This window comes from Platichthys flesus, chromosome 5 (genome assembly GCF_949316205.1).
Source record: "Platichthys flesus chromosome 5, fPlaFle2.1, whole genome shotgun sequence".
NCBI classification, from domain to species: Eukaryota; Metazoa; Chordata; class Actinopteri; order Pleuronectiformes; family Pleuronectidae; genus Platichthys; species Platichthys flesus.
In genome coordinates this window covers 10687269-10713590 of record NC_084949.1, presented here as the reverse complement: position 1 = coordinate 10713590, position 26322 = coordinate 10687269, and the positions used below count along the sequence as shown (strand labels likewise).

General features: G+C 41.4%; 3 protein-coding genes across 5 annotated transcripts; 2 read left to right on the top strand and 1 right to left on the bottom strand.

Moving 5' to 3' along the window:
• On the top strand, positions 1-12022 carry xpnpep1 (X-prolyl aminopeptidase (aminopeptidase P) 1, soluble). 2 transcript variants are annotated; one of them, XM_062388032.1, is made up of 20 exons: positions 1-128; positions 1241-1365; positions 2370-2433; positions 3451-3555; positions 4872-4964; positions 5326-5469; positions 5672-5767; positions 6892-6973; positions 7580-7790; positions 8055-8144; positions 8257-8307; positions 8595-8653; positions 8969-9046; positions 9194-9265; positions 9377-9437; positions 9588-9657; positions 10378-10551; positions 11031-11107; positions 11403-11501; positions 11747-12022. In XM_062388032.1, the coding sequence occupies exons 2-20, from the start codon at positions 1249-1251 to the stop codon at positions 11864-11866; spliced, it is 1863 nt and encodes a 620-aa protein (XP_062244016.1). In that variant the 5' UTR covers positions 1-128; positions 1241-1248; the 3' UTR covers positions 11867-12022. The 2 variants fall into 2 exon arrangements, with proteins under 2 accessions (XP_062244016.1, XP_062244015.1); XM_062388031.1 differs by lacking the exon at positions 1-128 and adding an exon at positions 840-954.
• A 151-nt stretch (positions 12023-12173) lies between these two features.
• Positions 12174-14659, bottom strand: si:dkey-246e1.3 (uncharacterized). Of its 2 annotated transcripts, none has more exons than XM_062388033.1 (3): positions 14488-14659; positions 14185-14281; positions 12174-13208 (listed from the first exon to the last, which is right to left on the bottom strand). In XM_062388033.1, the coding sequence occupies exons 1-3, from the start codon at positions 14588-14590 to the stop codon at positions 12854-12856; spliced, it is 555 nt and encodes a 184-aa protein (XP_062244017.1). In that variant the 5' UTR covers positions 14591-14659; the 3' UTR covers positions 12174-12853. The 2 variants fall into 2 exon arrangements, with proteins under 2 accessions (XP_062244017.1, XP_062244018.1); XM_062388034.1 differs by having other exon boundaries at positions 12174-13190; positions 14488-14640.
• A 6030-nt stretch (positions 14660-20689) lies between these two features.
• On the top strand, positions 20690-22320 carry LOC133953415 (serine/threonine-protein kinase pim-1-like). The gene is made up of 7 exons (XM_062387333.1): positions 20690-20729; positions 20975-21069; positions 21163-21210; positions 21308-21526; positions 21680-21860; positions 21972-22142; positions 22229-22320. Exons 1-7 carry the CDS (start codon positions 20690-20692, stop codon positions 22318-22320), a joined length of 846 nt encoding a protein of 281 aa, XP_062243317.1.
• The last annotated feature ends 4002 nt before the right edge of the window (positions 22321-26322 follow it).

The following is a 26322-nucleotide window of genomic DNA, read 5'->3' as shown; positions in this document are numbered from 1 at the left end:
GTCGGCAGTGACATGGCAGCCCCCTGTTTTGTAATTTAACACAAGGTCCGAGCTGGTGGAGAAGCCCCGCGTGTTGTCTCCTCTTTACCCCCCCAAGAGTTGCAGCTTTGACCAGGCGGAACCAGCGGGTGTGTATCCATCGTTTCACGGGCTACACGGGTCTTGCGGGGGGTTTCAGCGGCTTGTGGAGCTGACGTCTCCCGGCGATGCGGAGCGAGCTCGGGGGGGATGTTGACGGTTTCCAGTCGAGGGGGAAGCGGCTGCCCGTCTCACGCCTGCGCCTGTAGCGTGTTGTTCGGTCACTGAACTGAGCGAGGGGCGTCTCATGGAGCTCAGAGACGCTTCAATGCAGCGAGTAACTTCACACACATTCCACCGTCGCGCCACCACACCCACCACTCAATGAATCAGTTATTCATGCTCGGCCTGTTGACAAGAATCATGTGTGAATAAAGAAAATGTCCGTCCACTTGAACAACCACCTTTACTTTATCTAACATACAGTAGAAGCAGCTGGTTAATGGTTCTGCAGCTGCGAAGCCAGCTGGTTGGTTAGATTGTGAACATCTAACATTCATCTGAAGCCAACTTGTAAACAACATTCTCGTTGGAGCGTTTGGCCAATGGGAGAGCTCATCGATGAGGATCTCTGCAATGTGATTGGTCGGAGTTACACCGCTGTAGACTGTCAGTGTTTTCATTGTTCTGTGTCCCTTTCAGTTTTTTTTACGGAGGTTATTGCTCTGGAAATGCGTCATATCTCTGTGCTACCCCACTGGAGCCAATTACACTCTTCTTTTAATAGTTAACCCTGGCTCCTGCGGTGGTTGCTTTATCAGCATGTTACGACAGGTTAAAGATCCAGGTGTGGACTGTGAGCTCCACGTTAATAGTCACTGTCAGTCACCGTCCAGCTGCAGTCACCTGAAGTCAACATGGCTTCTCAGAAGTCAGGTAATCTGTGGATTATTAATGTGGGAATTATCGTTGCTTTTTGCTTTAATGGTTGATTTGTCTGTAATTGCATTTTGCGGCCTTCGGAAAGAAAAAATATTATTTTCATATCATAAAATACCTATCGGCAACGCTGACTGTAGCCAATGAGGTACTCCACATCATACGTTTTGTTTTATATTAACGACACTTTACCTCCTTCAGGCAAAGTTTGGTATCAAGTGACATCAGCCTATTTGAAGTGTACTGTCATTTTGAATGATGTCACTCGTCATTGTCCGTACAGATACAGCGATGTCTCCGAAGATCACTGGAGAGCTGCTCAGGAATCTTCGCCACGCTTTGAAGAATTGCAAATACTTCTCTGAGCCTATACAGGCCTACATCGTTCCCTCTGGAGATGCCCACCAGGTGAGTGAGACCACACACAACATACGATACATTTTTAAAGGTACAGTCTGTAGAATTTAGTGACATCTAGTGGTGAAGTTGCATGTTGCAGCTGAATAACCCCCAACTTCCAAACATGAAAGAGAACCTGTGGTAGCCTTCAGTTGTCATTACAAATCTAAATGTTTTAAGTTTTTCTAGTTTGGACGACTGCAAAAAACAGTAGAGAGGACCCAGGTGTAAATATGAAGTATTTAAATATAAAGGGACCATTCTAGTGATCACACACTAGTGAAAACATTACTAGGATTATTTATATTCATTTCTGCCAATCGATCCTTTTCAACTAAATCTTACACACTGAACCTTAAAATCCAAACAACGACAGCCACGTATCAACTCTGTTACTCCTCCTGTCGGTCTTAGTTCATGCGTGTGTGTCAAGTCACTCCTGATCGTCTCGTCTGACCTTCGCAATTAATTGTAGCCCTTTGCCCACTGCTCCTCCCTTTCCCCTCTTCCATGCACCAGTAGTTGTGTGAGAAGAGCAGAGAAGGTGGCATTTAAAATGGCTGACTGGTTGATGGCCACTCCACGCTGATTGTTAATGAAGCTTATCTAGCAAAGGTTTTCTGCACGTGCCACGCTCACAGCTCAAGCAGAAAGGTGACAGGGCCTTTGCTGTCGCCGCTCCACGTCTGTGGGACCAGCTCCCTCAGAACATTAGATCCGCCCCCTCCATTTCTGCCTTCAAATCTAGGCTAAAAACCCACTTTTACTCCCTGGCCTTCCTTTCCCCCTAACTGTTCGCCTCCTGTTATTGAATGTTGTTGAATGTTATTGCACTTTGTATTGGTTTTTAGTACTTATGGTCAATTTGTATTGTTATATTGTATTATTTGCCTTTTATTGTCATTGTACAGCACTTTGGTCAGTTATGCTGTACTTAAATGTGCTCTATAAATAAATTTTACTTACTTTTACTTACTTATCTCTACCTGTCTCTCTGTCCCTGTGTCTCTCAGAGTGAATACATCGCACCGTGTGACTGCAGACGTGAATTCATCTGTGGATTTAATGGCTCTGCAGGTAAATGTTGCATGGGTGTGGATGGAAAGGAACTCATACAATTTTGTATCAAACTTTGAGAGTTGGGCAAAGAGCAAAGATCTCATTTCTAGCGTAGACTATTTGATAAGCAACTATGCAGATTCTATCATGTTCACCCATTCAGGGCAAGCCAACCACATCCCATCTCATGTTCAGTTTAGCTGCATCAGTACATGACCTAGGTTCTTATGATGTTGGCCAAGATGACCTACTTTTGTAATAAATCACTGTGGGAAAACTTCCGCTTCACGATGACACAAGTAAAGTTTGAAAAGGAGAGATGGAGAACTTCCTCACTCTCAGGCTGTTGTTGTCCACTGCCGTAATTTTAGAAGTACGTCCTGCTTGGCACCGATCAGACAACTTTTGACCCCGTCTCTTACTGTCCACAATGTTCAGATACAAACAGTGGAAATGCCTCAGATAATTCTAGTAATGTGGTGGGCATCAGAAAGTACGCAAATTTATGTACCGATCTCATACCACGTCTTTAAAGCATATTGGTGTTACGCAGATACAACTGCAATTTTCCTCTTCTTCTTCTTCTTCCTTGCAGCTCCAAAACAACAGAAGTGATTTGCGGTAGTGTAGCATTAGCCAGAGCGAGCTAAAATGTCACCATTTTGCCAATATTTCATGCTGAAGTAAAACCGTGACATGTACTGTTTGCGAGTCTTCAGTTTTGAGGGGTGTCACCACATACAATAATCAAAGGCTGTTATAATACATAATATACAGTTTTTTTTTTTTATGCATGGGTATTGGGATTGTACTTTGTATTAGCTGATACGCAAAGTGTGTCGGGAAGGAAAAACTGGAACACCTCTAGCACAAATACAACTGACACATCGGACATGTAAGAGACAGTAATAGACCAGTGTTATCCACCATCTCAAGGCCAACGCAAATTTCTTGAATTCTTTCACATTCATCCATTGTACAAATAAGATCCAACGCATTTTTTTGTAATTGGAAATTCTGTGCCGTGATGTGCAGGTACGGCCATCGTCACAGAGCAGTATGCTGCGATGTGGACCGATGGGCGCTATTTCCTCCAGGCCAGCCAGCAGATGGACAACAACTGGACCGTCATGAAGATGGGTAAAGTCCCACTTGGTGTCTCTATTGCACATGATGAAAATGATAACTGCCTCAGTCCTGTTGTCTAAAGTATGAATACAAACTGATTGTTGTTGTTCTCATTTTAGAAGTTGTGGCTATTTTTGAGTAACTTGCTCCTATTTTCATAGGTTCCCCAGCTACAAATGTTATATTGAAGTTGGTCTTCAAACATAACACACATCCTTAGCACTCTTTGCATCAAACTGGTTTCAGAGTAGTGACGATAAGAGTTCTGGGTGAAATAAAGTTTTTATTGTCTTTGCTGCCGTGGAATGATTCAGGCTTGTTCAGGATTAACCTTGACAAGACTGAAATACTTTTCCTTCCAGGGAAAGACTCTCCCATCCACGACCTGACTATTAACTTGACAACTCTGTGTTAACCCCCACTCAGACTGCTAGGAACCTGGGTGTGACACTCGACAGCCAACTCTCCCTTACTGCCAACATTACTGCAACAACACGGTCCTGTAGATTCATGCTGTACAACATCAGGAGAATATGCCCCCTTCTCACTCAGAAGGCAGTGCAGGTTCTGGTCCAGGCTCTGGTCATCTCACGTCTAGATTACTGTAACTCCCTCCTGGCAGGTCTACCTGCTACTGCCATCCGACCTTTGCAGCTCATCCAGAATGCAGCAGCTCGACTGGTTTTTAACCAACCGAAATTCACTCACACTACTCCTCTCCTCCGCTCCCTTCACTGGTTACCAGTGGCCGCTCGCATCCAGTTCAAAACACTAGTACTTGCATACCATGCTGTGAACGGATCCGGTCCAGTCTACATCCAGGACATGGTCAAATGTTACACCCCACCCCGTTCACTCCGCTCTGCTTCGGCTAATCGGCTCGTTGCTCCTTCACTGCGAGCTGAACACTCATCAAAAACACAACTGTTTGCTGTCCTGGCTCATAAATGGTGGAATGAGCTCCCCATTGACATCCGGACATCTGAAAGTATACACATCTTCCGCCGAAAACTAAAAACACACCTCTTCCGACTTTACCTTGAATGAATGAAAAAAAAAAAAAACTAACAACTCTTTGAAACTAACACTATAGTAGCACTTAAATGGCACTTAATTATAGCACTTTATAGTTTTGTTTTATTTTGAAGAAATAGTACTTTCTTGATTCTTGTTGTTCTTGGTCTGTACCCTCGGGGTTGATGCACTTATTGTAAGTAGCTTTGGATAAAAGCGTCAGCTAAATGAAATGTAATGTAATGTAATGTACTACATCCTTTTGTCTTCGGTGTGTGATTCAGTTAACAAGTTTATTTTTTTATGGCATATAGGACTGAAAGAGACACCCTCTCAGGAGGACTGGCTGATCAGCGTCCTGCCGGAGAATTCCAAAGTGGGAGTAGATCCTTGGATCATCGGCGCTGGTAGGTTGTGGTCACATGTCTCCCTGAATACAGCAGAATTAAGAAGAAACGACACACAGAACAATTAGAGCAGTGTGAGCACTCTGTTCTTCCTGGTATACTGCAGGAACTGTGTGTTCAGTGCATTTTTTAAATGTTCGGTATGAAAGTATCTATTTTCAAAAGTATCTATTTCGTAAAAACCCAGTTCCTGTTCATTTCTTCCTCGTCTGACTTTATTGAAAAACATAGAAAATTCACGATTTCCCAACGGTTGCTCACATGCTGTGATTCACATCGTTTCTATTGTTGGTGACAAAATGTTTGTGTTTTAAACCATAGTTTATGCATCTGAACTCATTCCTCTGATGTTTTGTTTTAGACCAGTGGAAGACTATGTCCAAGGCGCTGACCAGTGCAGGCCACTCTCTGGTGGCGGTGCAGGACAACCTGATCGATGCCGTTTGGAGCGAACGTCCAAAAAGACCCAGCACTCAGCTCCGCACCCTGGGATTAGACTACACTGGTCTGTGCCCCTCTGCTTTATCCACACTAGTACATACACGTTTTTGTTATTGTAGCTAATTAGGGTTTGTTTCAGAGATAGAGATATTAAAACATGAAACACCATTTGTTTTAATTCTAGTGAAATTTGCAGATTTACTGCCTTCAACTGTTTAATCCTTCTGGTCTTATCTTCTTTTTCACGTTTATGCTTCTATTTGTAGGTTGGTCCTGGCAAGACAAGGTCACCACTTTGCGAGCCAAGATGGCAGAGAGGAAAATCAGCTGGTTTGTTGCCACGGCTTTGGACGAGATTGCATGTACGGTTCATTTTTCAATATTTCATATTAGATTAACTACTGCTGTCAATTACTAAGACAGTAATGATGTGTTTTAGTCACTTAACTCACAGCAACACCTTGTAGAATTTGTAGTAGAGCAATGTGAGGAATATATATTGGATATAATATATAATGTATTTACCAGGAACTTTAGTATTGTACCTACAATGGATATAAAAGCTCTCCACAACTTTACAAAAATGGTAGGATTTAACCTATTATGTCAAATAAGTGCCATTTTAACCATTTATATCCACTACTACTGTAATTGAGCCAATGTACCTAGTTACTGTCCATCTGGAAATATGATAAATAATATAATATCTATATATATATATAATATGCACAAAATGTTTTCAGCAATTCCGCCTTTTATATCTTTAGAAGACAGACAAGTTTTTTTTATTTAAAATTATATTTGAGTGATACCTCTTAAACCCATCGGATTCCAATTATCCTAATTCTTCACTGGTGTTAAAACTCGGGGACAAACCTTGTATCAAAACTGAACACAGACTTAAAAACCTTTGTGATCACTCATGTGCAGAATTTATTGTGTTAGGTTTTAGCAGTATTTGGTTATTGGTGTAAACTAGTGGCAGCTGTACCCTCGGTCACGTCTGTTACATAAGTCCGTTTTGATACACGATCACGATCCAAGGACCATGGGATGCACGGGTGTCCCTCTACAGGTCGGCTTGAGCACCTCGTTCACTCTGTCTAATGAGCTCCTGTTTCTGATTGTTTGGTCTGAGAGCTTGTGTTAATTAGAGTGATGCTGATTTTGATTGTCATCAAGTAGCGTTTAGAGCCGAGAGTTTCAATGGGCGTTAAAATGAAGGGGATTTGCTGAGGCATCTACTGAGGAGGAGTGACAGTCTAATAATAACGTTGATATTTAACACCAATTGATGTGAATGCAGGTTTGAGAGGAATCATACAAATTGATTTTAAGGCAAAGTAGGAAAGTCAAGTGGCTAATTAAAATTGTCATTGCTGTTAGGGGAATGAACCATTTTCTTAATTATTATTAATTCAGTTATTTCTGCACGAGTATTTTTCTTCTAGTTCAAATATTATAATCTAATGTTTCCTTTTCTCAGGGCTTTATAACCTCCGTGGTGCCGACATCGAGTACAACCCAGTTTTCTTTGCATATTCCATCGTGGGAATGAACTCGCTGAGGTAAGAGAAAATAACACAACATGACTGATCAGTGTTCTATTAATTACATTGATGCTACCAGCTGATGGGAAGGGCTTCAGGAATACATTGCAATGATAAATTTCAGTACTTCTCCAAAAAAATTCATAAATATTTCAATAAGTGACAGATACTTATCTTGTTTTTGGGAGCATTTAAATAAATGTCTGAATATATTTTAACCCCACAAGGATCTGTAAAGTGTGATGATTGCTTTTCTATATTACTGTTCTGTACTTTTTCCATTCATTTTTATTTTGATAATTACCTTTTTAGTCTAAATTATATATATATTTAATATAATAAATAAGAAAATAAAGTTGTGTTATTTCTTAACTTTTAAGGCTATAGTCCCCTCTAAATTCGTAACCATACATAATATTTTTTATTGTACATAATGATGAGCACAAAAGTTAAGTAACATTTACCTTTACAGTCTTTACATGTATTTTTCTATGGGAAATTGTTTAAAACATCCTAAATCTATGGAAACACAAATAATTCTAGTAATTTATTAAAACCATTAAAACTGGTGCAAGTATTTATTTTCTTTTTACGCCTCACTGACCGACGTCTTCCTCTCTGCAGGCTTTTCTTGGACCTCAGCCGCCTCTCTGGTCCCGCTGTGAGAGACCACCTGCAGCTGGACACTCCCAGCTTGCCTGAGCTGAGCATCCAGATGTTCCCGTACGAGTCGGTCCACACCGAGCTCCAGGCCATCTGCGCGGCACTCGGCCCCAAGGAAAAAGTGTGGATCTGCGACAAGGCCAGTTGTGCTCTCACACAGGTCATCCCCAAGGTGAGAGAGCGGACTCATGAAGCAGCAGCATTTAGAAGAGCGTTTACACAGCAGAGAATTTAATAGCTTGACCGTGACTTTATCTTAATTAAGCTTCAAGAAATAAATGCGTGAAGAACAGTTTTGTGTGTGGGAAACAGAGATGTGTACTTTCAGTTTCAAATAATATGAATGCCCATTTTCTCACTGTTCAAAGCAGGCACTTTCTCAATCATCTACGACATGCATCGTTTAAGCAGAGAGTTTTTCTTGTAACCTCCTCAGGAGCACAGGACTCCGATCCCCTACACTCCGCTCTGCCTCGCCAAGGCTGTGAAGAATGCCACTGAGGTTCAAGGCATGAAAATGGCCCACGTAAGAACCTATAAACCTCCGATCTTTAATGAATATCTGTTAATCTTTTATTTGGTTTATGACGTTGAATAAAAACAAATCTTTATACCCTCTGTGTTTTTCCACCCAACAGATCAAGGATGCAGTTGCTCTTTGTGAACTCTTTGCTTGGTTGGAAAAGGAGGTACTGTCCGTTTTGGATTCTAAAGACTGAAAAGGAAAATCTGAGGAAACCTCTGTTTATAGATGTTTGTGTTGATACAACAACCGTTTTTTAGAGGCAATGTTTAATTAATGATCAATGAATCAGAACTTTGATTCACCATTTTAAAAAGACCAGTAATCGTTGTTTTGTATTCTTATAGTCTTGGCATACTGTGTCAATGTGGAAACTCTTGCTCTAACTTGACCCATAGTGTGATGCTACAACAAGCGGTTGCGTGACTGTCTGCTGCTCTTATTGTTTTACAGATCCCTAAAGGCACCGTGACAGAAATCTCTGCTGCTGATAAGGCTGAGGAATTACGCAGGTAGGTTTTGTTTACACAGATGTTTTTTCAAGCCATGATGTTTTATTTTATTTGGCTAACAAGGGTAATCAGGTTTCAAAATCTTCATAAGATAACAGATCCATTGTCTGGACTCTGGCTGCACTCCCTCTGATTGTGACTATTGTGGAGTGTTAGCTCCCTCTGCTGGGCATGCAGTTGAAACAATTTTGACCCAAGTTTTGTTCAGTTTCAATATTTTACTTTTTCACGGGGCTGTCTTTAGAGAAAGAGCAATGTCAAAAACATAACAAAATGTACATATTCATTTTGTTGACATGTGTGTGTCTTTCTCAGTCGACAGAAAGATTTTGTCGGCCTCAGTTTCCCCACAATCTCCAGCGTTGGTCCAAATGGAGCAATCATACATTACAGGTCAGTGGCCAAAATATATATATGTATATATATATATATATATGTATATATATTTTTTTGTTGTATCTATATTTGCCTTTTATTGTTGTTCTTTTAAAAAATATCAAACTAATCTTTCATCCTTGACTTTTTACCTTTTTTATTTAGACCACTGCCTGAAACCAACAGGACTCTCACCCTGAATGAAGTTTACCTGATTGATTCTGGAGCTCAATATGTGTAAATAATATACTTATAATATACAACAAATGCATTTAGACTAAATCCAGTATTAGACATTATCAGCTGCATTATACCCATCCATTTATATCCACGTTGTGTCTTTGGCAGTGATGGAACCACAGACGTCACACGCACCATGCACTTTGGGACACCATCTGCTTATGAGAAGGTACATTTCTGTGATCGCAAATTATATCTTATTTCACATTTGACCAGAGTTGTCTAATTAAGTAAAAATTATTCAGAGAATCAGTGCCGTGTGAAATTGATCACAAACTGTTTTTAATAGTGCGTTCTCTCTCTCTCTTTCCCCGTGTAGGAATGCTTTACCTATGTTCTGAAGGGACACATAGCTGTCAGTGCCGCTATTTTCCCCAATGGAACTAAAGGTGCTTTTTGTTATTGTATCAGAACACGTTTATGTGTTACAGATATACAGTATTCCTTGATTCTTTGTTTCTTGTGTTAAATATTTTAAGTATTGTTTTATTCTCAGTTTCAGTAAAAAAAAACAGTAAACATGTTGTTGTTCAAGAGTAATAGAAGTGTCCTTTTCACAAGTTTGTAACCATTCTTGCTCTCGGAGGACAATTTCCTCCACAAGCACTCTTCAGAGGAGAGGACAGTGGGCTGTTTTTAAACCTTGAGCTAATATAATTGAACATACAGACGACCTTTTAATTCAAGCAGTCACATGAGGCAATCAGTTCAGAACATTGGAAACACGGGGTCAAGACACAGATACAGTCACAGAGGTTGAGTCAAATCTCCAACATGTTTTCTGACACATTAGATCTGATGGAGACGAATCATAGCTCTTCCAATAGATCAAGAGAAATAAAAGAGGTATTTTACAGTCATGCATTTGTTGTCACTGTTCCAGCATGAACTAGACTAAGGGCAGGAAGCAGGGTGCCAGAACAGCCTAACCACATTACCTTTATTTCATATATAGGCAAAATGATGGTTGAATAATCTTGTGCCATATAAATAAATGTGGAAGTTTTGAATGGATTCTTTTTTTTTAAACATATGTTAGTATATTATTTATCTGCATTATAGTGTATTACCGTGTGATCTCGAGTACTTAACCTCTGGGCTCTTCTTAGGCCACCTGCTGGATTCGTTTGCCCGTGCGGCGCTGTGGGAGTCGGGGTTGGACTACCTCCACGGGACCGGCCACGGCGTTGGCTGCTTCCTGAACGTCCACGAGGGGCCCTGCGGCATCAGCTACAAGACCTTCGCTGATGAACCTCTGGAAGCCGGCATGATCGTCAGCGATGGTATGACCATTACCTAATATTTATATTTTTCCACAATTTATATGCAACAGACTTTAGCTAAACATTTAGCCTAATATTTCAACTGACTGATTTGTTTGTTCTTCATTTCATTGATTCCATTTTCACATCAGGTCTGACTGATGAGTCGCCACAGGCTTCTGTAGCATTTCATGTGACCTGAGAGCAGGCTGTAATTTAATAATACCATTACAAAAGGCTGAGTGGTGTCAGTGGCTGGAGTGAGAGACTGAAGAACAGGACACATGTGTTCATTTTCCTATAAAATAAGAGACATTGAGGCAGCTTCTGTTGAAGTCCCAAAAATGCTGTCCCTCTAATATTTCAGCTGTCTTTAATGTTTGAATCACTGTAGCCCTAGTGGAAGCAATAAACACCTTAACACAAAAACATTTAATTTCTCCAAAACTTACATCTTCATCACATTTCTTGACCTTCTTTCTTTCTTTCTTTCTTTCCAGAGCCTGGGTACTATGAAGATGGAGCTTTTGGCGTTCGTATCGAGAACGTGGTCCTAGTTGTTCCGACAAAGCCCAAAGTAAGTCATTACACTGAGAACCAAATCACAAGGGAACTTCAAAAACATAGAAGAGAAAGAGTGCTGATCAGACTCTGATACTTCATGAATTTGAATATTCCTCAGTAGTCAAAAAGGATGACTTATATTTATATTTTTTCTCTTGCGATCCACATGTGCTTTTATAACCACTATTTTAAAGCCATGTTGCTTCATGAAGATCTTCTTTCCTGTGTTTGATCTGTTGTTGTATCTAAGTCCCAATGTGCTGAAAATTCAAATCTAATAAAAAATGTTTGTTCTGATTTGTGTGCAGTACAACTTCAGAAACAGAGGGAGTCTCACGTTTCAGCCCCTCACCCTGGTCCCTATCCAAGTCAAGATGATGAACACAGATCTGCTCACCCAGAAGGAGGTAAAGAATACCCAGCAAAAATACATTTTATTGGTAAAACACTTCAAATACAGCAACACATTGAATGTAGCCTACATAACATTGTGTAGGAGCAATAGGAGTAGTTTAGCTCAATATTTCCTACATTAAAACCATTAACTATGGATTTGAAAGTATGATAATATATCCAGCTATTCCTAGTACACGGTGCACATACTCAAACACAAGTCTCTTCATGGTCTAATGTTCCCTTCCCTGTGCTGCAGCGCGACTGGGTGAACGAGTACCACAGGACTTGCCGGGAGGTGGTTGGAGCAGAGCTGGAGAGGCAGGGCAAGAGGGGGGCGCTGGAGTGGCTGGTCAGAGAGACCCAGCCAATCGTCTGAGGACGGATCCGATCACGTTGCGAAGGAGTGCGATGGATTGTTCTGCAGTGATAATTGTTTGTATTTCTCATCTTTCTCTTTGTCTCACACTCGGCTTAATTTTGTAAAGCACATTGTATCAGCAGTTTTATTAAAGATCAGTGAAACTAAAGAATCCACAGCGTGTCTTTACTACTCTGTCAGGAAAAAAAACTGTTTTGAAAGGAGTATGAGAGTCCAGTGAGGTTACAAGGGGCTTTGTAGACAAAACAGAAATACAAATACAAATTTCAATTATAAAAGAGCCTAGACATAGTATACACACAGTATCCTAACATGCATTAAAACCCTTATATGTCATATGCAAAATTATAGGGCCTATTTGTTATCAATGGCATTAAACCTTTACTTGATATTAGCATCTATTTAATTGAGTTATGCATCCACTTCTATTATTACAAAATGTTGAACTACTTCCTATTGGCTGAGCCTGTAAACCATTCACTGTCTACAAACTACTCATGAGTAACTGTGTCTGTGCTGATCCAGGTCACGGTATCTTCAGGTTGTGTATATTTGTACAGAGACAACAGAAGCATGTCAAGTTGTCTGTGCACATGGTGATGATTGCACAAAAACTACTGAACCGATTTCCTTGAAACTTGGAAGGATTTTGCGTAATTCTGCTAAATAAACAAAGAAACAGACAGATTAGTAGTGTACTCCGACGATTCACTTCTGAACTTTCATAAAGTTAGGCTATGTTATGGTATGAGAGCTAATCCTCAGGACATGGATGTGACTTCATATATTAGACTTTCCTAACCTCCAGAAAAGCCCCAGAAGACATCATACAACCACTTTCACATACTTACTAATTCTCCCTATGACACATAAACTTAACATGAAGAATCCGTGGAGTGCCCCTTTAATGGCCCTGCAAATGGTGACTTAACATCCCATGGCCACAGCTGCAAATCTCAGCCTGGAGAAAAGCCCCACCCCCCTCTAAAGTTGCATGTAAAACATCGGAGGGTCCAGGAGGACGCCACTGTCCGGATCGCTGGCGTACTCTTGGATCAACAGCGGCAGCGACATTGCACATTTCTCCTGAAATCTCTGTTGGACTTTAGTGTCCTCCTCTTCCTCCTCCTTCAGGCCCACGGGCAGCGGGTTACTGTAGATGTAATAGATCCTGGAGTTGTCCTTCGCTGCCTCCGGCTTCCTGAAGAAGGTCAGAGGGTTGAGGAAGCTGGTCGACCTCTTCACTGCTTTGACCGCCACGGGGTCGGCCGGCACCCCTCGGGTCACTGCGCTCTCGTACACGTGGGCTCGCTTTGACTGCCTGATGAAGGATATGGCACTAATTGGTATGAGGAATTGAATAGAATTCCACATCAGTTTGTACTCTACAGCTGCTTTCAGACATGCACTGATAATCTCTCGACATTATCCGGAGCTCTATGTGGGACCGCTAATATCCGAGTGAGAGCCTCTGGACTTTCTCCGGAGCCTAAGAACTCCAGATTATGTCTGAATGAGCCGATGTGAGGAGCGAGCAGGAGACTCTCTGCAGGATTCACGGCTAGTGGGCGTGTTAATGATGTTTCAAACACGCGACTCATTACATGTCATATAGCTGACACTTTTTTCCAAAGCGACTTACATTTTTAGTACACTCAACATTTATGAGGGGCCATTTGGGGGTTCAGAATCTTGCCAAGGACACTTCGGCATGCAGATGGGGAAGAGTGGGGATTGAACTGGCAACCTTCATGTTGGAGAACGCCCACTCTACCCCCTAGGCCACACCGCCCCGATTCAAAAGTGAAAGAAAACAAAAGAAAAGAAACATCTCAGGCTGAAAAAGCTGAGCCGCGCACCCAGATCACACCTCCGAATATGTCAAGAGAGCTTTTGGTGATGAAGCTCAACTCCGGTGTGGATATGCTGTAAACTAAAATATGTGACCTCCACACTGGAATTATTATGTTACATCCTGCCTCTGCCTGCGGTACCACAACTCACCTGAGATCTGTCTGATGTTGTGACTCTCCTGCTTCTTGTCTCATGTGTGAAAGACAAACTGACAATCAGAGATCATGTCTGAAAACGGCTCTTCTTAATTCATAGTAGAGTTATTATATTTATATTTATATATTTCTCTAATAACCAACACATCAGTATTACAGTATGTGATGGAGCTATCCCATAAAATATGAAACCAGGGGATGAACCAACATAGCGACCTCCATGGACTCTACTCAAAGTGAGGAAACAGCTCAGAAGTGACGGTGCCACTTCTTAACACAAATCGAACCATGGAGTGTGATGTTCACCTGGTGCGGTTGTAGCAGGCAGTGACGCAGTACAGCCCGGTGATGGTGAGGATACACACGGCCAGACCGATGATGACAATATTAAACACTTTGAATTCTGAAAGGCAGAAGAGAAAACAACACATCATGTTTCACTTAGAACAACTCAAACACGGCAAGCTCAGAGAAACTGTTCAATGACACTCAGACAATGTGGCAAACCAGTGCGCAGAGAGACCTGCTCCTGAGTCGAAAACACACAGACACTCTGTTTCCACTGTCTGCAAAAAGTGAAAGGAGAGAAACTTGACCATCACAACACACCAAACAGGGCCGTGTCCATCCCCTCGTCGCGCAGACCCAAAGCGGTGGTCCCGTTCACGAGGCTGCCCGCCGTCAGGGCTCGGTCCTGTTGGGCTCCGCTCATGTTGCTGCCATTGGCATCCCCCCCCCCCCCCCCTTCCACCCCCCCAACAAAAACAAAACATGCACTGAGGGCCCCGAGGAGCTTCCAGCCTCTTCTCACTGCTCTCAATAGAAACTCGGGGCCCATGTGACTCGAAGCAGCCTGACTCAGTTGCTGCGGAGACACCCCCTCTTTTGTCACCCCCTGTTCTACTCCCCCAGAGTGGCACAGAGCCCCCCCTCCCCTCCCGTCTCCCTCCTCGCCAGTCATCCTTGTTTACTGCTCATTATTCTGTGCAGCTTTTTTGGGGTGGTGGGGGTGGTTGGGCCTTTCATTTGCGCCGGTAATAAGCGCTGAGTGGTGACCCAAAACCACAGAGGGTGCAGGCTTTCAGCTGAGACCACCAGGGAAACAAAGAGGAATTCATAGGTAGTTTTTAGGTGAACCTGTTAAAAGAATACAATACTGAAATACAAAAGAAAGTATGTAATAACATGACATTTTATTCGCGCCATTTGCCCCTTTACAAAACACTTGAATAAATAAGTTTAGCCATGTCAACGAGCTGCAAAATAACAATGTAAAGCCAAGACCTGATCGTACCCTAACATTTGTGGCTCATGACCTTTAAAGCATAGCATATACTCTGGAAACCTATCTCTGCAAATGAACCACTCAACCCAAACCACATATGAAGATGTAAAACTGCAATATCATAAGAAGCACCCCATACTGGAATAATGTAGACGAAAGTGTTGCAACGTTTGTTCACCCTCATACATGGGAAGCCCTAAGTTTTGATCATCACCTATAATAATCAGTGAATCCCTTCTGGTCGTGTCTGCTCTGTTGTTAAACCTGTCGTTGTTCTGAGCGCTCTGGGTGTTTTCAGGACAGGGCTACACCGAACCCACTAAACAGAAAACCAGGACCACCTCCACAAGATGATATTTTCAGTGCCTTCACAAACGAAGCCAGTAAAACAGCAACAAAGACATCATTCTGCCCCCCCCCCCCCATGTCTCGCTTCACCCCACAGCACCATGGGAGATATTATGCAATTAGTGGAGAATCTAATTAAGAGTTTTGTTTTTTTGTTGGACGAGACGAGCGGCTCTATAGAGGGAACTTAGAGGGAATTGAATTCTGAGCGACCTTTGTGTCCCACTAGAAGTGTTTGGGAGGAGTTAGTACATAGGCTGATTCCCTATGTGGGCTATAGGCTTCAGATAAGAGGAGGGGAGTCCAAAAGAGCACTTCTATAAAAATCTGCCAGTCCTGATGAAGACATGTTACTTTTGTACAAAGAAGAATATTTATTTACCTTTTCAAGAAGGTTTTGTTTTTGCCTGTGTCCTTTGATTTGTTTACATGGCAGCAGGACCGTAAAAATGACAGAACAGATTTCCATGAAACTTGGTGAAATATGGGACATGGGCCAAGAAAGAACACGTTTTTTCCAGTTTCCCAGGGACTAATTCATGAATCTTGATTAAAATACAAATCTGGCATTTATATGTGGTCCAGGCCACAAGGCAAAGATAAGCTACTAAACATCGGTGTATTGCAACTTTAGTGTTAACATTTAGTCTTTTTCTTCAGACTCATTGATATTTTTATCACCTGCTACACACACTTACAGACATTATTTTCTGCTGAGTGGATCAAAGTCAGTCTTGAGTGAATCGCTGTAAATATTTGGTGCATATGTGGTACAAATAACTTTTCCAGCATAACAAGGAGGTAAAAAAATTTGTGTCCAGTACTGGTCAGTACTGGTCAGCATATATTGAATAATTACAAAGTTACAAACAAGGAACAAGCAGACTCAGACAAATACAAAGTAACCACACCTAATTAGGAGGGGAAACACAGAGCAGTCTTCTTCTTCTTCTTCTTCTCTTCGGTTTATTGACAGGTGGCAGCTAACATCAAGCTTGTCTGAAACATAACAACATGATATCGTAAACATTATCAATAAAGCATATAACTAATTCAAAACAACACAAGTATTGAGTCTCTCTCTTTTCAGGTCTGCTTCCTGTTGCTGCACAGTGGATTGATTTATGATGTGTTTGTTTGGAATAGATACTCTGAAAATTATGTTAATTTGGAGAAATACTGTAAAGATCTGTGCGTTACAGAACCAAATTACTTTAAACTAACAGTTTATACAGCTTTTCAACGCAGACAACTCCAGGTCTAAGTATCTATTACTTCAATAACTGCAACATACTCGCTTCTGTCTAACAAATCCTTCCACTAGGTGTCAGCACTCGCCTGTAAGACTGTACCTCAGTCAACAGTCACAGTGTAACTCGGTGAAGGATGTTGTATTTGTCCAAATCAAAGACAGAGAGATTGACTGAATGGGAAATGAGCAATGACACACATACTGAAATATCTATTTATTAACCTCCTGAATGTCGTCTGTGTAATTTTCACATCCATCCTGGTTCTCAGCAGACTGGAGCTGTTTTGATTTGAGGGGCATGTGGGTGGCATTAGGAGGGTATGGTTTATTTGAGCAGTGCAGTCTGCATAAACCAACTCTGTCAGTGGCAGCTACAAGACTGGGCATATTCCCAACTGAGTTTCACCCACGAACCAAAGTTTAAACCTGCGGAATTCACCCGTTTCTGTGGTGGGAGAAACATTTATTTATTTTTACTTTTTCTTTTCCTTTCCTGGTATTTGGTTTTGACTTTGACCCAACATGAAGTGAACACTGGTGCTGGGAAACTCCTCTTTAGTTTTAAACTGATGACAGTCATGTGCTTTTACTTTGCAAACATTGTTGAATTGATCTTCAATTAAAATGGTTGGCAGGAACCTCCTGCACTTTTAAAGGCGGGAAAAAGCAGTTAGATCCAACTAGATTTTACTATTTGAACATTTAAGTCTATAAATCTAATGAGTGCAATTTGACCTGCTGCACTTTTTGGAGTTGAAAAATAAATAAAATGACAGCAAAAGGGAAAGAAACACAATACAAGATAATACATCTATAAATTTATAAATAAAATAAAATCCTCAGATAATTTTATTAGTCACAATGAGTCAAGTTTTTTTTTTTTAAATGAAAAAACTTCATCATGTTTTAATAATTATAAATTGTAGTAACATAGTACTTTTATATAACTATTATATAGTAATATAAAGTGCTACAAATACATAAAAACAGTTATAATGCAGTAAAATAGAAATAAAAAATGTTAGTGCACTACCTTTCACAATCACTACACATCTGGCACATCTGCCAGCTGCTTGCATTTATGGGACGGACAGAAATCCAGAATAGAGGAGGGAGATATTTATGTTGTTTATATAACCTAGAGCTTCTGTGACGTGTCAGCATCAGGAAACACAGTGTATAAAATATTTAACGTCAGCGTTAATGTATGCTTTCATTCTCACAGCCCATCCACAGCCAGCACCTCATGCATCAGCGTAACACACTGTTCACATGCTGCCTCACAACTTTGAGTCTCTCCCATACACAACCTATGGTCCCTTGTCAGGACAAGAATCAATATTCTGTGTTTTTATATCCAGGGTTTATGCGTTGTAAGGTTTTTCTATCCTCTGCAACTTCGAGTGACGAAGGGGTGAGATGGTTGCTCTATGACTCACAGTTATTAGACACACTCACCATAAGTCACTATTTCCTTCACTCATTTCCTCACACGCTATCTCTTTCCTCTCTCCTCTTCGTGTTAACTTCTACTGAAAACATTGGAATCGCTCCAACACAATCAGTGATCGGCGCCATTAAATTAAATGTTGGCTTCTTGTAATGGTGTTACAAGTTCTTGGTTGACCATGCGAATGCTTTCAGAGAGAGGCTCCACTAAGGGGGCTCTTTTCTGCATTGGACCTTTCAAGAGAATCCTTTATAGTTCATATTTTCTTTTTCTCATAAAAATGCATTGATCAATCATCTCTCCTATAATCTCCTGCAAAGCCCTCCCCATCTCTTTCTGACTGGTCAGTGAATTCCTGACCATCCCTCATCGCCCGGCCTCACCCTTCCTCACCCTCTGGTACAATCTGCTCCTCTGCCTCCCCCTCTTGGTGTTTACACAGAGGCTGGGGGGGAATTAGTTTTCTGGCGAGGTCCATTTGTTCTGATGTGGTTCAGCGGGAAGGTCCCGCCTTGATTTATTGCACTTGTCAGTTAAACACGTGGAGATGAATTTTAAGACACAAAACCTATGTGCCGTATATTGGTTTGTTTTTTCCCTCATGATCTGATCTGATCGGTTGTTGTATTGTTTGTGACTGACAAGAAAACAGTGGGACAAATTCAAACATCAAACGGTCGCCACGTCGATCAGGTGTTTTCAGGTTGTTTTAAAAGAACATTCTGCAATGAGATAAATTACACTGAAACTGACCGTACTTATTCTACTTCTGTGAAAAGTCTTACAGGTTGAATCTGAGGGGAAAAAAGGGTTTTAGAATGATCTGCTTCTCTTGGCAGCATGAAGGTGAAACTTTTGGTCGTGAGGAGGATGGATTTACAGTTTCTGAGACGGGAGACATCAAGTGTGATTTAATGATTCCTGCTCTCAACACTCTCGTCCCATTGGACTTGAACCCAGGCTCGTGTGGCCCTCAGTGAACGGCTGTGAGCCTTTACCGAGTCGTATCAGACCGAGGCTCGTACATGGTGCATGACCCATAAAACATGATAACCTGCTACCTTCTTCTGTCCGACCCTTAACGTCCAAACTGTACTTCACAGGAATGAATGATGAATAGAACATCACTGATGACCTGACCTGGACCCATCACACAGACTCCATCAGGAAGAAGGCCAGACAGCGGCTCTTCTTCCTCCGCAGGCTGCAGAAGCTCCACATGGACTCCAGGATTCTCTGCAACTTCTACAGATGCACCATAGAGAGCATCCTGACTGGCTGCATCACCGCCTGGTATGGCAGCTGCACCGCCATGAACCGTAAGGCTTTACAGAGGTTGGTGAAGTCTGCCCAGCACATCACCAGGATGGCACTACCATCCACAGAGGACCTCTACACCCAGCAGTGCAGGAAGAAGAGCAGCCGGATTATTAAAGACCCCTTTCACCCCAGCCATAAACATTTTTGCCTGCTGCCATCTGGCCGACGGTACCGCAGCATCCGGGCCCGCACCACCAGGCTCAGAGACAGTTTCATCCCCCAGGCCATAAGACTTTTAAACTCCTCTCCGTGACATATCTGCATATTTGCACTTTTGTTATTTTATTTTTTCATCAGCTGTTTATATATATATTTATATATATATTTATACTTTATTTTCTATTTTAAATGTTGATATTCTATTTTATTCTGTTTTATACTATTTCTATTTTATTTTATTTTATAGGTTTTAATTACTTAAGCATTGTTAGAAGAGAGACTCAAGCATTTCACTGCCTGCGACTGCTTAATGTTATTGTTGTGCATTTGACAATAAAAAGTCTTGAATCTTGAATCTTGAAATGTGCTCTGAGTCAGATCAAGTTCAGTGTATTTAAAAGTCGCTACTAACAAACACAATACAGCCCCAGTTAAATTAACAACATCAAGTAAAAACAAGGTGTGAGTGTGTGTGTGTGTGTGTGTGTGTGTGAGTGTTTGTGTGCATTTGTATGTGTGTGTGTGTGTGTGTGTGTGTGTGTGTGTGTGTGTGTGTGTGTCATGTGAAGTAGAAAACATTAATAATGTCTTTTACAACAACACAAGTGGGGTCCACAGCTGCTGTGCCCACACCACGCTACATAGAGAGCGGTGTACCTTAAATAATCGTACCCCCATTACATATATTTGTATTGTACAAATAGCTTGAGATGTGAACTCAACACATTTATTGGTTAAACCAAGCTTATTCAAATAATGCACAAAGATCTGACATGATATTTGGTAACTGACCTAACATCAAAGGATTAAAGCCAAACAACAGTTACTCACAGCCGACATTAAAGGATCTAAGGCACATATCAGTCCCAAATCAGTCACTCTTGTTTGAGAGCATTCACAAGTCCAAGAAAATCGATCGCCTACAAGCATTGGATTTATATTTGTGATTGAAACTTCATTGAAACTTCATTTCACTGTGTGTGCTGACTCCTCCAAGATGAATAGTGTCTGTAATACTGTCCCCAGGAAACATCAAGGTGAGTAAATTCAGGCAAAAACCTGCTTTCACCAATGTTATTGATCAGATAAAATGGCAAGTGTTTCAGTTTGTATCTCAATCCAGACAAACTGATGATAGCGACTATCCCATTTGCAGGTGGACCCTGTGAGGAGGTTGGCAGTGTGAGAAGAAGGAAAAGGAAAGACAGAGAGGATGAGGAGGGAAAACCAGAAAAGAGGAAGAGACGACGTGTGTTTGACACTAAATATTTGTGTCGTCTAGTTGAACTTAAGAACAAATACTTTGAGCTAGATCTGCTCGGTGCAGGAGGCTTTGGAACAGTGTTTGCTGGCTTCCGCAAATCAGATTCTGTTCCGGTAAGTAATACACAGTTGTACACACACATACACACATACACACACACAATAGGGCCAGAAAGTGATAACCAAACATGTGTTGTTGTCTTGTAGGTGGCGATCAAGCACATACCGCGGAAAAATCTTTTATCCAAACAAGTGGTAAGTGACCAACACCGATTACTCCACTGTGGCTTTCACCTCACTCACTTTCTGAATGTATTATGGATGAACTGTTGCTTTTGTTGTGACCCTTCAGTGCCTGAATGGAAAGATGCTCCCAACAGAGGTGGCCATAATGATGAAACTAAGCGCAGCAAAAAATGACTCTGTGGGGACGTCAGCACCAGTAGCATTACTGGACTGGTATGACCTGGGCCATGAGTTGATCGTGGTGATGGAGAGACCTGTCCCTGCCGTTGACCTGTCCACATATATAAAGCGCAAAAGAGGCTGCCTACGGGAGTCTAAGGCCAAGGTAAGCTGCTGCAGGATCCTATTCACTGTGCATGAGCTGGTCAACAGGTTGATCTGTGTAACTCCCTTTCTCTCTCTCTATAATCCCCTCTGACTGACATTATAAACTCATTGCATTTCAACATCTCAACTGCTGTCTCTCTCTGTCTCGCAGACTATAATGAAGCAGCTGGTGGACGCAGCCATTGGGCTGGAGCAGAACAGAGTCTTTCACCGGGACATCAAAGCTGAAAATATCCTGATTGAGACTGGCGAAAGTGTCCCACGGGTTCGCCTCATTGATTTTGGGCTGAGCTGTGTTGTGAAGAAAGGGACAATTTACACAGCATTTTGTGGTAAGATGCCTGGTTTCTACTCTGATTACTAATCTGTGACTTTAACATGAACACAAAGCTTCTCCTCCTCATCATCCTCACTGTCTCATAATCATGTCTGTGTTTTTCCAGGCACTGAAAGGTACGCCCCTCCAGAGTATTGCAGCTACTCTGTCTACAGGGCTGGTCCCAGCACAGTGTGGCAGCTTGGCACAGTCCTATATGAGATGCTCCACAAAAAGATATTCAAAACCAAATGCTTCCTCAGCAAAAAACTGGAAATCAGCAGCAAACTACGCGAAGGTAAGAAAACCACACAGGTACACAAACCTGTCAGCAAACACACTTCAATGGTCATCTTCATCTTCCCTCTCTCTTTGTCACTCTAGACCTCAAGGATTTCCTCCAGCTGTGTCTGGAGGAGGACCCTAAGCTGCGTCCCACCCTGACAGAGCTGCAGCTTCACCCATGGCTGAAATAAACACTGCCCCCTAACCCTGATGAAACACCTGATCTCAGCAGTGGCATGAATGTATATACTGTATATATATATTTATATATAATAGATATTGTTTGTACTTACATCTAAATGCACAGTATGCACTTTGTTTTTCATTTTGATCATTAAAGAATCATTTTAACATCATGTGGTTTGGTATCCTATGTTTTCTTGACTGGCATGTTTCTGGTTTGGATCAGAGTTGGGGCCTTTAAGCTGGGGCCTCCAAAGGTATTAACATCCACCCTGAGTGATTCTTCAGTAATCAGCACTAAGTTCAGATCTGAATGAGGATTAATTGAGTTTTAGTCTACTTCACACAGTTTCTGAAAGTGACTCGATACCCACTGAGAATGAATTCAGATATTCTCTCTAAAGCACTGAGGAACTTAGACTACAACTGATGCTGTTGTATAAAGAACAAAACTTTAATATTATTCTATTAAGAGATCTATATGAATACTTCTCATCCCTACCGTTTTTCTAAATTGCTAATTCACAATTGATGAAACTGGTTCCACTTGATCTTCATCATCATCTTCATCACAGCAGATAATTTTTCTTAACAATGGGTTCACAGTTTTTATATGGCTCTAACATTTTCCAAAACCGTTAACACAGAGAGACCCAAAGCTCTTTTGATTTAAATGTGTTAAACAAATGGAAAATATCTAAGTTAACTCCGCTGTTACTGACAGCACCTCACAGGCCACAGCAGCTGATCTATTGAGATGTGGCCGTTCACGGTCACGATGAATAGTTTGATTCCGCACGTTGTTACATTCGAAAGGGATGTAAATAATTAGTTCAGGGGCACCCACACTTTGTTTCAAAGAAAACCTTCTCACACACTTTCTCTTGATGACACAGACTACTCTTGTCATTGGTTGTCACGAATTATCAGAGAACTAAAGCTGTAACTTTTCTGAGGAACCCTCTGACCTGGTGCCTCATTCAAAGTTTACATTAAAGGTTCATTATGTAGAAGCTGTAGTCAAAGATTTACAGCAGAGATTTACGCAACATTCTTTATTTCTCCTTTATGAAAACAAACTCTTGCCATGGCCAGTGTAGCCTTTAGGTATTCTCTTAATATCTAACAGTATTATTTAAGGGGTATATAAAATCTCTTCTTCCATACAGGAATTCACTGATCCTGAGCCTGTTGGCCTCCTGGTGCAGTCAAAGCTTGGCTTATGATGTGGTGGCCTTTACAGCCTCTGGCTTGGCTTAACTTGTCACAGTATGAGAAGGAGACTATGAGTTTCAATTAGTAAAAAGATTGTTTTAAAAAAAAAAAATCACGTTCATATTTGTTTCTGGTTGCTGCTGGACATTAGATCACCACAGTCAAATGTGAATGAAATTCACAGGCGCATATCTTTAATATTTCAACCTGAGCAGCAAATCTGCACGAATCCTCGGGGGTTACTGAATCTGATATTCTGATATTATAAATAAATTAGAGAAAAAAACTGAAAAGACCAGGGGAAAATAAAAAGAAAGAATTTCAGTTTCTGATGAGTTATTTTATTCAGAAGCTGAACAAACACACTTAACAGGCTAATTTACGCTGCCTTTACAACCTGAAAATATTAGAAGAGACAAGAGTTTCTGACAACGAACGATGGTGAAGGAGGTTGTGATAATGTACCTCGTAAAAAGTCTCAAGTTGTGTGCTCGCAAAACGAGTTGTTTCTTATGAATCGGATTAAACCAACTCAAAGTAAACCTCAAGTACTGTACAAGTCCTACTAACTTCTGATTAGTGATGGTGTTTATCGTTAACACGTAAAGTGAGTGCAGGTCTGTGGGGGAGTGAGGAGGGGGGACATGCAGCAGGGTAATACTGCACGGTACAAGGAGACTCGAAGGGATGATAATGTCTGCCCAGCTAAATATCGTCTCAATATTGGCGCAGCCTTCAGCCATTGCTGATCGCTTGGACTATCCATCTCCTGTCGGCACAACCCTTTGTCAAGCCCGACAACAGGAGCCTTGTGTTCAGTCACAGTGTCCAGCTGCTGAGGAACGGCTTCAACATTTCAAAACTAGCTTGTTTCTTAAATATTGACAGATTTGCTGCTTCCTCGTAGCCTATGATTTAAACTAGGTTAAACACTCTGTACTACAAACATAGAGATTATTTGTGAAACAAACAAACATATTTTCTTGAATTTCAAACCATTTCTTTATAAATGAATCTTTGTTGGAAGATTGTACTGCAATAAGTACTGTACTTTGTGTAGCTGACATCTTGATTTTCTTTGGAGAATTTCTTTGCTGAGGAACTCAACAATAATCCCACACTGATACACGGCCTATCTCCTGAAACTACCACCTGCTATTTCACAGTGGTCACTTAAATCACAGAGCTGTCACCAAATCAAACCGTTGTAAGTCAACATGACGGTGCAGGATGGTCCGCCATCCCCCGCACCTCGCTCCTCAGTTTCAGCTAGGCTCTGTGCACCATTGGCCCGACACCAAGAAGCTGCTGCACCACTGAGGATATCCAGGCCGGAGGCTCTGCTTGCCAGTAGTAAAATACAGTTTGGCAAACGGGCCTTGGAGGTTGTGTGTGGGAACTGCAGCACAGTTGCTGAATGTTTCTGTTTCTGTCTTAAGTCTTAAGCGACAGTTATCTACAAGTGCTTGTTGGGAGATGCTGGATGTCTGTAAAAGGAGGGAATTCAGTGTTTACACATGAGGCATGAAGAGGAAGGAAGGGTAAAAAAAACTCACTTGTAAAGCACTGTTGCTGGGAGTTCAGGCAAGAGGAGCTGGAAAGGAGCTGTAACAATCTTCACTGAGATAATGGGCAAGTGAAGATATAAAAAGTAAGAGGAGAAAAATGTTCAACATGACATGGAAGCATGGGGGACATCTGAGTTATGCTTATGAATGGTGCTAACTATTTGGCTGTTTTAAAGTACCCTTATCAGTCAAAAATTTAAATGAGACATATTCAGGCTACACTTTTTTTTACTTGGGTTATTACGTGAAAACGGTTTCCATGCTCTAATGTTCAGAACACACTTCATGCTCTCTATTGCTGCAGCTCCTCTGTTCAGCCTCTGTCTGAAACATTTGGTTTAAGCTGCTGTTTCTTTAAGGCCTCCCTCCCTTTAAAGCCCATTCTGCTCTCATTGGCCAGCTGGCTCTCTCTGGTCAACTGCTTCCAGCACATGTAGGTAATGTCTCCACACTTGCTTTACTAGAATTTTGATGGGGGGAAATCCAGACTAATAGCAAGGTGTGTATTATGCTAATTATATTAGGGTGAAGTATAATCCGAGCAATTGACAAGGTTTTTCAGGAGCTTCAGGAGCAGTGTTGTCTAAAAACCCCATAAGACACTAGAGGAAAGGGAAACAACTGGGGGGAAAGAACCATAATATGTCCAAAAGTTAAAAAGATTTCACCCCCAACATTTCTCATGTCTCTTAAACCCTGAAGCATTTGGTTCAAGTTCAGACTTTACTAAGCTATGTTGCTTTACAACTGGGGAGTAACTGATTGAAACAGGTTAGAAATGCTCTCAGCGGCTGCTCTCCATAAAACCTCGACAGTGATCCAATACTTGAGGTAACTGTGACGCCAGAGCGAATGAAGAGCAGAGGTCACCTGAAGATTTTCCTCATCCATATATGTTGCTCACTTTGATCTGTGCAAGTTTAAGATGAGCAAAATAGTTAATAGTTCCCATAAACCACCAACTGTCTTTCTACAGAGAGAGGGGGGGCTGCAACATTCAGCCTCTAAAGCAACATTATAATATAAATAACCTGTCAGTTGAAAAGACTGAGGTCAATGCTGGAGAGCAGACTGATTATTGTACTTGTTGATTTTATTTGATATATTGACATATACGTACAAAATGTTTATGTGCAGTAACTACAACGGTTAGCGCTTCTATTTTAAAGTATTTAGTAGTTTGGTATTCATTGGTTGTCTTTTGTCGGATTATAATTTTTTGGGGAC